This window comes from Neocloeon triangulifer, unplaced genomic scaffold (assembly GCF_031216515.1).
Source record: "Neocloeon triangulifer isolate White Clay Creek 2 clone unplaced genomic scaffold, ASM3121651v1 ptg000014l, whole genome shotgun sequence".
Taxonomy (NCBI): domain Eukaryota; kingdom Metazoa; phylum Arthropoda; class Insecta; order Ephemeroptera; family Baetidae; genus Neocloeon; species Neocloeon triangulifer.
In genome coordinates this window covers 7,663,385-7,674,074 of record NW_026775556.1, presented here as the reverse complement: position 1 = coordinate 7,674,074, position 10,690 = coordinate 7,663,385, and the positions used below count along the sequence as shown (strand labels likewise).

The following is a 10,690-nucleotide window of genomic DNA, read 5'->3' as shown; positions in this document are numbered from 1 at the left end:
TAATAATTACTTAATTACATTATATGCTTAACTTTAAAATAAACTATTTTTAAGTAATAAGCCATGATACATAAATATTTAAAACAAAAATTATTGAAACAATTTAATAAAATTATAATATTTTGAAAAATTTAAGCCTAATTAATACACCTAATAAATTATAGCTTAAGTTTTGATTATAACTACACCAAAGATATAAGATGTATTGTATTTTTTACCACTTTTTATTTGTATAAAGAGGCAACTTCGGGCTTATTTGAACTTAAGCAAGCGAAAATATAAATTCCCGTTTTTATGAACCAATGAGCAGGAAAAATTAATGAGTTAGACAACGCGCGCGGCGGAAGGGAAAAAGCAGATGATGACGAAAAATCACAGACGTGTTTCGCATTTGCAATTTGGTTGGAGCCGCCAGAGAGTGCGGGCGCGCCTTTTATTATTTCAAAAACGTGTAGTGTACACACTGCAGAGCGGCGCGCGTACCCCTGCGGAAAAAAAGACGTCCCGGTGACGTCCTGTTGACGTCTCGGCTTTGTCCCGTGGACGTCTTTTGAGGACGTCTGAAGGACGTCACGGGGACATCCTTAATGCTTTGTCTAGCGGACAAGACAATTCGGACATGTCATCCCTTTGGACAAGCTGGACATTTTTGAAATTAAATTGAATGGGCTGTAAAATTTTAAATATAAAACTAAATGTCCCATATTAAAAGCCTGCTGAGATTTAAGATTCACGGTCATACTAGGTGAGCCCATTAAGTCCAGCAGTCCTTCTAAATAGCCAAAAAGGTAGCCCAATCTGCAAAAAAAACTAACAAGTTAAAGTTCAATTAACATTTTATTGGTAATCCTTGATCAATTATTAATTCATATCAGATATGATGTGTTTCAAGTATAAATCTCTCGGATCTCATCGATGAGGAGAGAAACGAGCATCCATGGGCAGCCTACATAGAGAACTGCAACATAGGAAAATTGGTTCTCTTCAATTAAAAAATTTCATTTCAAGGAGAATTTGAAAGGAACTACAAGATAATTTGAAAACTTTCATCAAAAGAAATTTTTAATATAATTAAAAAAAAATTGAAATTTATTTTGCGAATTAAAAAAAAAATGATGGTTAAATAAAGTCAAAATAATTTAAGTAATACCGGCCTGTTTAGAATTATAATCTCAGCATATACATTTTAAATAATTTAATAAATTAGCTCACTTTTAAATATCCGAGTCGCTGATATCAAGCTCGTCCTCAACACCTCCAGATCCTCCAGTCAGTGGTACATACTCCTCATCCGACAACTCTAAATCTTCATCACTTGGATCGAGCTCCCTAAAAATGTTTAAAATTCGAGATATTTGAAATGCACAAAATATGAAATAAGTCACCTGTAAAGTGGCTTTCTTGATATAACCAAAACTCTTTTTGGTCTTTCATTTGTAGCACTCATCCTAGAGAATGAAAAAAAGATGAATTATAAAAACCTCATATATAAATGGAACCAGACGTTAAATAGAACATTGTTTACAAGCAGGAATCTTCTATTCACCTTGGAAAGTTTTTAATTTTAAAGAAAAATGTATTTGTCCTTACCACAAATTGGCAGGTTCCTCAGATCCATCAACGGACTTCCTTTTCAGTGTAGTTTTGGGCACTTCAGGAGGTGGGGTAGGGCTTTGCTCGGGAGTCGGACAGGAAGAGTCATCGGGGTTGGTTGACAAAGTATTGTTGATGCTCATCTTTACAGCCTTTTTCTTAAATTGTGTTTCAGTTCTAGAAAATTTCAATATAAATGAGGGATTTATCAATTATAAAATGATTTAATACCTAAACTTTGAGCCCTTCTTTCTCAAGAATTCACCAACTACTAACAATACACTATCATCGGATACTTTCGAATCAAATAAATCTTTATGGCATTTTCTGCAAGCGTCTAAGGAGAACAACAAAAAATCACAATAAAAAAATTAATGAAGAGAAATTTAAAAACACTATACTTCCAAGGGACTGAATAAACTTGGTGTGCTTCATGCCCACTTTGCCAGGTCTAGTTCCACACTTTGTGGCATCCATAGTAAGAGAACTGGCAAAGAGCCAGGGCATTATTTTCGCATCCAAAGCACTTTTTAGACGATCGACGTCATTGCTGCCAGACACTCCCATACTTTTCATTTTCTCTACCACAATGTCTTCCTGTAATGGAAATCAAAGTTACAAATTAAATGGTAACGGCCGGTATTAAATTATACAAAACTCACAAATTTGACTCTGATTTTCATGTCACTTAACAATTTTTCAAGATTTTGGAAGGATTCTGTTGTGGCCAGAGGAAGTTCAATGCCTAAGCTGGCCAGGTCCTCCATGGTCTTGTTGTTGCACTCTTTAACTTTGAGAGTACCAGTGGGATTTCTTCTCTGAACAAATTCTTCCAGCCTAGCTAGAGACTCAATCACAATCTTCTGAAAAACTGTGGAAACAAAAATATAAATAATCAGCAGACCATTTTTTTTTTTTACCACACCGTACAATAATTGTTTAATAGACAGGAAAGTTTGGAAAACAAAAGTTATTCAAATATAATTCAGACAAACCTTCTGTTGGCAGAGGAAATTCGTGTCTGGGCTTTTCTTTTACGACTCTATCTGCTGAGGCAACAAAAAAACGCCCACTGGGCGATGACACAGAGGGAAGATGCTGGACACTTTTCTTTGGCGGAGTTGTCACTTTCTTTGTAATGCTAGTTGCATTGCCATCACATTTTACAGGGCCTGCTCCTGATTTTACCAGAGATCCAGATTTGTTGGAATTCTCTAATTGCACTGCAATTATTAAGTTCTTATAATTATAGACCAACACACTAAAGTATAATAAGTATAGTAAGTAAGTAAGTGTAATCATAATCTGTACCTTGCAATCTTCTCTTGACTTTCTCCATCAGTTCAAAATTGTGGCAATTATTATCCACCGTACTTCTACGTTGTTTAGTGATAATTACTGGAGAACTTTCGTTGTCTGAAATGTATAAAATGTAGAGCAGGGCAAAAATTCTATGAAAATATAAAAACAAGTAGAAGTATTTGACTAGAGGTGGGGAAAAAATTGTTAGTATCAAAGATTTTTTAACCTTTTTCAGTAGACGAAGGAGCAGACAATTGAATAGGACTGGGCAAATTGCCATGGGAATCAGCAAGTCTGACCAGGGGAAAATCAGGAGACTTTGGCAATGGAGGACTAGGCAAGGGTTCCCTTGAAGGAGGAATCGGCAGGGCATCTCTACGAGACTTTGCACCAGAAGATGACAGCCTAGGCACTTTTGCTGGTGAAAATACTTTGGCAGGTTTTTTTGTTCTGGCTCCCCTTCCTTTTTGCTCTGCATCACTTGCGCCAAAATCAGCGTCTGATACTGCCAATTTCTTGGCCAACAAGTCTTTTACTTTGGCCTTAGCTTGAGGCAGTAGTACTTTGGCCTGCTCAAAAGTCACTGAAATTAAAGTATTAAATTAGAGGAAAAAAATTGAAGTGTGATAAAAATTTAATATGGTTACTTACGTTCGCTTTTGATCACTTTCCCTTCATAGCTTTCCCAAGGCTGTTTTGGAATTGGGTGTCTCTTGATCATTGATTGGAACTCAAAATCTGATTTGCAGCTGTCGGGCCATTTGCACATAGGTCTCGAGTTTGTGGGAAAGGACAAGTATGTAGATGGAGCAATTACTACATTTTTGAAGTCCCTGAAGAGAAACAAACTGTATGCTTCGTCGTCCAGCATTTCCTCTTCAACTTCCATGATCTTCTCCCTCCTCCTGCAACCAAATAGCAGAAAATTTACAAATTAATTTTTCACATATAAAAATTAACAAGAAATGTTCATAATAAAATAAGAGACTATATCCTTAAAAATAGATGTACCATGCCAATAATAAAATTTAATCTTGGAATGAAATCATTTAAAATGAATACTGTAGAAATGAGGTTATCAAGAGTTAATAAACTATCAACTTTTTACTGCCCGAGAACATTAATAATAATAATAATAAAAATGACTTGAAAGTTTTAAGCAAAAGAAAGCACTCATTAAGTTACTAAGAGAGAGTGAAGGATATGGTTTAAATTTTTAAGTATGTATTTAAGGAAAAATTAAGTTTTATGTAGTATGTTTATTATCAAGTTCTACAAAAGCAATGCAAGATTGGAAAAATAGCGAAGGAGCCATCTTTCATCGGTAAACGCATACATTTTGCTTTCACTGCATTCAGTTTATACACGTAACATCGGCCACTTTCATTTGAAGCTTTTACAATTGAAAATTCGGACGATTTGAGGGGAACTGTGTATAGATCGTCAAGTTTTTTGAACTTGTAACCCACAAAAGCTTGGGCAAGTGGATCTTCTTTTAAATGCCCAAGTTGTTTAACATTGACTACACTACCGTCATGAAGCATCACACAATTATTTGCTCCAGTTGTTGTAATAGTACAATCAAAGTATTTTACAGATTTGAATAGAGGGGCTGCAAGTGCATCCACGATGGGCACAGCCCCAACATGCACATTCCCAAACACAATATCTTTTGGTTTCTCTTTCCGAACATTCGAATAGACAGCTTTCCTTTCCCCCATCCTCTTAACAAATTGCTGTAGTGACTGGCCCCTGTCTTTAACATAGAGTCGAAGATCTCTGTATTTATTTTCGAATCGGAAAGCGCTGTATTGATCAAGGGGGCCAAATCTTTTAACATCCTCTCCAACATGCAGTACAGCATGCACGTTAGCGGAGACGGAATAGGTTCCATGAAAGGAAGGAAATTCCCTTACAAAATGGTTTAAGAGATCTTGAGCATAATCAATCCATCGCTCCTCTGTCTTTGCTCCACACATGATCAGGGTGGCTACATGGAAACTCATGAAGTGCAAAAGTTTAGGCTCGTAATTCCGTTCTAATTCCAAGAAAACAACCGGACCAAGGTAGAGCAAAATTAGTCTTAGTTCAGTGGCTTTATAATTTTTGAAATCCTTCAAAGCCCTCGGCTTCCTTGCAAATTCAACGGGAATGCAATCTTTCATTTTAACAAGTTGCTCACTAACTTTTTCTATGATATAACCTGGAACTTTTCTCTTAGATGCAAAAAAGAACGAATTTAAAATTTTTCGCATAATCCCAATTAATTTCATGTGCATGTAGTCATAGATTGTGTCTTTAACAATATTAAAGTTTGGTACTTTGATCAAACTAGTTAATCCAATGTGATGAGCAGGATCAGATTGGTTAACAAAATCATCAAGTGTTCGCAGCCTGCCAATGCAGGTTGGGAAATGCGTTACATTATTGTATGTTCCTGTAGCTTCACATCTGAAGCAACTGTGTAGGCCATTGTGACCTAGTACTTGGCAAATATAAGCCTTAGCAGGCATATCAGCGACCAAAGTATGAAGGCGGACAGTTTTATGATGGCCCTCAAGAGTAAGCCCATCCGTGCACAATTTTGACATTTCAGAAACAAAGTCATTTAAGAAAAGTACTACGTCATCAGGTTTTTTATCACCTTCATACAGGCCCACAATAAATACTTTGCTGCCTGGAAAATCAGGTAGAAAGCCAGCAATACATTGAAACTCATCAGAAGTGCTGTTTACAACTTTCACTCCATCAAAGCCAACAATCAACTTGATGTCATCAACTTCATCAGGGCTGACATAAGACATTGCTATCTGATCCCTAATTCCAGATTCAATTCCGAAGTGGTAATATTTTCCTGGAGGTACAATACGAAGGGGAACTTTGCCAACTGGAGTTTTAACGAGGGTCATTCTCGATTTTGGCAATTTTGCCAGTGAAGGCTGTTTTCTGAAGATCGATAACATTTTTCTCGTGCACTCGACTGAAATGTGATGATCAACAACAAGTCTGGCTAGTTCAATTTTTGTTTCTTGGAGAATTTTATCTTCATTGTCTTGGTCAAAGTTAATATTTCCGCTCATGTCAGAAAAAGTTTCAGAATGAATTGATATGCTGTCAATTTCCGCGTCAAAATCAACACTTGTCTCAGCGTCGCTCAAGTTGTCGATTTGCTCTGAACTATTTGGATCATCAAAACTCTCTGTTTCTGAATCTTGAGCAGGAGGCTCAACATGAATTGTCGGCTCTTCGTCATAGGAATGTTGACTTTGAGAACCACCTCTATCTGACACAACTATTGAAAGACCAACATTGAGTTATTTTTATAATTTAATTCTTGAAAATGTTTGTTATGTTTACTTTGCTCATCATCTTCATTTTCAGTTTCTTGCTGAAGTGAAGCCTCTGCATTTAAAATCATGTTTCCAATCCTTTCATTAAGTCGACGCCTCTTCTGACTCTCGGATAATTCAGAGAAGTCCTTTTTGCCCCTTCTCTTTACATTCATCTTGAGTATGAAAATTAAAATGACAACGATTGTAGTTAATAAATAGGTTTTATAAATTTTTTAATTCAATATTTATGTTATTTTAATTCCTTCCTTAACTTTTCAAATTAGTTTAATATGAACGAGTGCTTTCCATAAAAAAGAAAGAATTATTTACGAACATTTCAGAGAAGGTAAATAATAATCAGTTAATAATAATAATAATAATAATTAAATCACATAATATTTACTGACTATACACTAATAAGGTAAGAGAAGACCTACTCACTTTTTTCTGTCTTCTGTCGCAGAGGTACCAGAGTTCCAAAAGTCACCAGGACCGATTTTGCCAAACTGGAAAAAAAATTAATTATTTTTCATTAAGTTGAAATTCATTCTTAAAGTACAGAGATTTATCATTTTAAATATTGTTAGTAGCAGGATGTAGAAAGGTATAAAGCAAATAACATAGAGCTTTTTCGTCCGAGGTCGCCTGAGACCGCTCGAAGTCGAAGGACACCTCCGAGGCCGCACGAGGTCGTTCGAGACCGAAGGGCAACTGTTGCCTCCTAATACTTGCCATTTAAAAATATGAGGTCGTTCGAAACCGTCCGAGGTTGTTCGAGCCCCTGGTCTCGAACGACCTCATATTTTTAAATGGCAAGTATTAAGAGGCAATAGTTGCCCTTCGGTCTCGAACGACTTTGAGTACGAAGTCCGACGGTCTCGTTTTTGACAAGGGCGTATCGGTGCGTCTCAATTGGGCTTGGTCTTTGAAATTTTGTAGCTTTATCATCATAGGGTTTGTGTTCCGCATCGGTCTCGGTGGTCTCGACTGGTCTCAGCCGCCTCGGTGGGTCTCGGGTCCAAATAAGCTAATTTTTTTAAATTATGAAATAGTTTCCTTTGGAAAACATTTTAATCTCAATTTTTTATTTATTATAAAGTCAATTATACACATCTATTTTAATAGTAAATTTAGTTTAATGTTTATGTAGTGTGAACTCATTTAATTTTTCTTACATTCATAAATTTAATTAAAACTTTTTTAATTTTCTTTTCCAATAAAATCGTCTGAATTGAAATTTAATTACAAAATTTTTTATAAGTTTTAATTTTATTAAATTCGTATTAACTAATATTAACTTACTTATGAAAATAGATATAATTAAATTCGGTTCATGTAACGTTGACACATAATCAAAACAGGTTCAAAATTAATTTGTCCTCTTTGATTTTGTTTCTAATTGATTAATTTTGGCGACTATTTATTACCTAAAAAAAAATCATGGAATAAAAAACGTCACGTGCTCTGATTTTTTAAACTTCATTTTCAATAATTACTAAACTGATATTATTATTATTATTACTCTTTATTGAATTAAAAAGATAGGTGTATTGAAGTAAAATTTATATGTATCTTCTCCTCTAAGTCGAATTTTCACTTATGCCTATGGTTCAGATTATTTTTTTAAGACAACTTGTATAATATTGATTTAATAATTGAGAATGAAGTAAAACAAATCAGAGAGGCATATTTTTATTCCATGATTTGTTAGTAAATACTGTTAAATAATAAATAGAAGTCGCCAAAATTAATCAATTTCATTGGAAACTAAATCAAAGACAAATTAATTTTGAATCTGTTATTAATAAGTGTCAATGTTTCATGAACAAAATTAAATTATATCTTTTAAATTAAACATACATTTATATTTTATTTAATCAAAGGTTAATTAAGTTAAAATTAGTGGAAAATAAATTAAATTTATTTTAATAAAATTTATGAATGTAAGCAAAATTAAATAAGTTCACATTAAATATACATTTAACTGAAACTTTTAATACAATAGATGTGTAAACAATTGACTTATTGATAATAAATTAAAACTGAAATGTTTTTTCATAATTAAAAAAAAATTAGCTTGGACCCGAGACCCCACTGAGGCCGGCCGAGACCCACACCGAGAGCGGTCGAGACCGATGGCGAAGAAGGCCCTTTGATGTTAAAGTTACAAAATATTTGAGACCGTTCGAGACACACCGATGGCACCGTTACAAATGGTCTTCACAGGCCTCGACGGGTCTCACGTCACGTCAGGCAAGTGGACTTCAAATTTTTAGAGCATAAATAATCGAGTTAAAAGCAGGGAGACGGTTTGGAGGACCCCTGCTTAGTATAATTTATAAAAATGAAACAAATAACAATTTATACAACTTTTGCAATTTAGTGGTAATAATTTGGTTCTTCCCCAAAATGGCTACCGTTGAACACAGGTGCGAGCCAAAAAGTCTTAGTTTCAAAAGTTTTAACATCTAGTGCTTTAACATCTTAATTCTCACAAAGAAACGCAATTGAAATATTTAGAATCATCATTGACATAATTACCTTAATTAGCGGCTGATCACCGGCGCATTCCCAGGTCTCTGGAAGCCGTGTTGACGGCCCGCGTGGCTGACGCAATCTTCCCCGGTGGCGAATGCAAAATCGCTGCTCTCAATGACGCCTGTCGCGGTTAGGCGAGAGCAGACTTCTGGTTGCTCATATATGATACGAGTCCCGTTTAAAATTATCGAACCGCTCGCTGGCAAAATTTCACGGAAAGTTTTTAGAAAAAGAGCGACAAAAAACCCCGCGTTTATCGTCACCTCACACTTCGCCAACTTCAACTGATTTTGTCTAACTTGAGGTGCGAGCTCGAGTTTGCGCGCATGCGTATTCGCTATACATATGTATGCTCCTTCTGCCATCTATATGCTGTTGGATATACTATATATATCAACATGACGAGATATGCAGAAAATGATTGTAGGAGAGAATTGTTAATTAATGTGTTTAAAAATATTTTATTGTATTTTTTTTAACCTTAATTTAAATCAATTTTGACCTGAGATATTCAGATTTTTCTTCCTTGATTTCAATCAAAATTACTACTTTTTAGTTTTCGTTTTTAATTTCTTTTTCATAAATGATTAAAGATATACGGAAAAATACAAAGTTGAGTACCAAATGAAATTTGGTTGTATTTTATTTTAATTATTCTAATATTTTTCTTTCTTCTAGCCGTACACCGCAGAAAATACAATACAAAATAATTTTTTCGGGGTTTCTGTTATTAAAAATTACGCGGCATCATCTAATAAGATTATTTAATTATTTTAATTCAAAAAGCTAGACGCAATATTTATTGATAAATTTATATACCAAGCAATAATCCTTTAATTATTTAATAAATAAAATAGCGAGAGCCGCGCAGAGGGCAGAACAGACTTTTTGATTATAAATATTTTTGTTTGGTATTACTCTAGGGTGAATTTTTCATCAAAAATTAATTAATTTGTGTTTTTTGCTTAAAAGAAAAAGTTTGACGTACATAAATAAACTTGTCCTAAATATGTCCGCGATTGTCGCAAATCAGACACAGAACTGCCAACTTGTCTACAAAAAGACATCCCAAGGACGTCCACAGGATGTCTTTTAAGAAAATTCCAAAATTGATCTGCGGCAAAAAAAAATTATTCAATAAGTGTCTCTAATGTCCGGAATCACTTCAAAAACTTTTAATTCAAAAATTTACGCTAGTCAAAAATATGTGTCCTAAACTTGTCCGGGACGTCTTTTTTTCCGCAGGGACATGAGAGACCTATTTTGTGCGGAATTTATCGCGCAGAGCCCGCCGCGCGCCGCTTTCGCTCTCTTTTTGTAGTATGTACTTGTTAAATAAACTTGGTTTTTTAGCGGCGACGCACAACACGCCCACTGCGAGAAATAAATTAATCGCCACCCTGTATAAAAATACAACAAAACACCAACAGAGTTGTGCGACGTGCGAAACATGGACAAATATTTTTGTGAAATGAAAATCGTTCCCCGTGATCATAAACGCTGTCACTGCCGGGCGAGGCCCTTATAATCTCGGGATTGAACCACTGAAATGAATTATTGGAGCCGTCACAGCACTTTTCAGCACCACTATTGGAGTTGATTTGTATAATTGGAACGTGCATATTTTCTTAAATGAGTGACGGTTTTATTCCTAAAAATGCTAGGAAAATTAAAAAAAAAAAAACATTTTCACTGGTGGTTTACTTTCAAACCATTCTTATTTATTTTTTTGGTATAATAGAGTTAAAAAAAATTGTATTCACAGTCAAATTTCAAAGCTTCCAATGCTTTTTATTAATTTTAATTTCAGTTTATAATTTGGGCTAATCAACAGCATCATCCAAATCAAAGAAGAACAAATTTTGTTTTAAAAAGTTTTCTCCTTTCTTATTCGCTTTTCACGTAAAAATTATTCCTAAAGTATT

The 10,690-nt window shown here is 34.7% G+C and overlaps 1 protein-coding gene across 2 annotated transcripts; it reads right to left on the bottom strand.

Annotated features, from left to right (window-relative positions):
• Positions 1-823: 823 nt before the first annotated feature.
• LOC132200532 (uncharacterized) lies at positions 824-9,035 on the bottom strand. Of its 2 annotated transcripts, none has more exons than XM_059626053.1 (13): positions 8,769-9,035; positions 6,665-6,733; positions 3,547-3,800; positions 3,122-3,478; positions 2,905-3,009; positions 2,589-2,816; positions 2,256-2,464; positions 1,995-2,190; positions 1,825-1,930; positions 1,591-1,770; positions 1,386-1,448; positions 1,213-1,329; positions 824-958 (listed from the first exon to the last, which is right to left on the bottom strand). In XM_059626053.1, exons 3-12 carry the CDS (start codon positions 3,782-3,784, stop codon positions 1,215-1,217), a joined length of 1,797 nt encoding a protein of 598 aa, XP_059482036.1. In that variant the 5' UTR covers positions 3,785-3,800; positions 6,665-6,733; positions 8,769-9,035; the 3' UTR covers positions 824-958; positions 1,213-1,214. The 2 variants fall into 2 exon arrangements, with proteins under 2 accessions (XP_059482036.1, XP_059482035.1); XM_059626052.1 differs by having other exon boundaries at positions 6,669-6,733.
• Between the last annotated feature and the right edge of the window lie 1,655 nt (positions 9,036-10,690).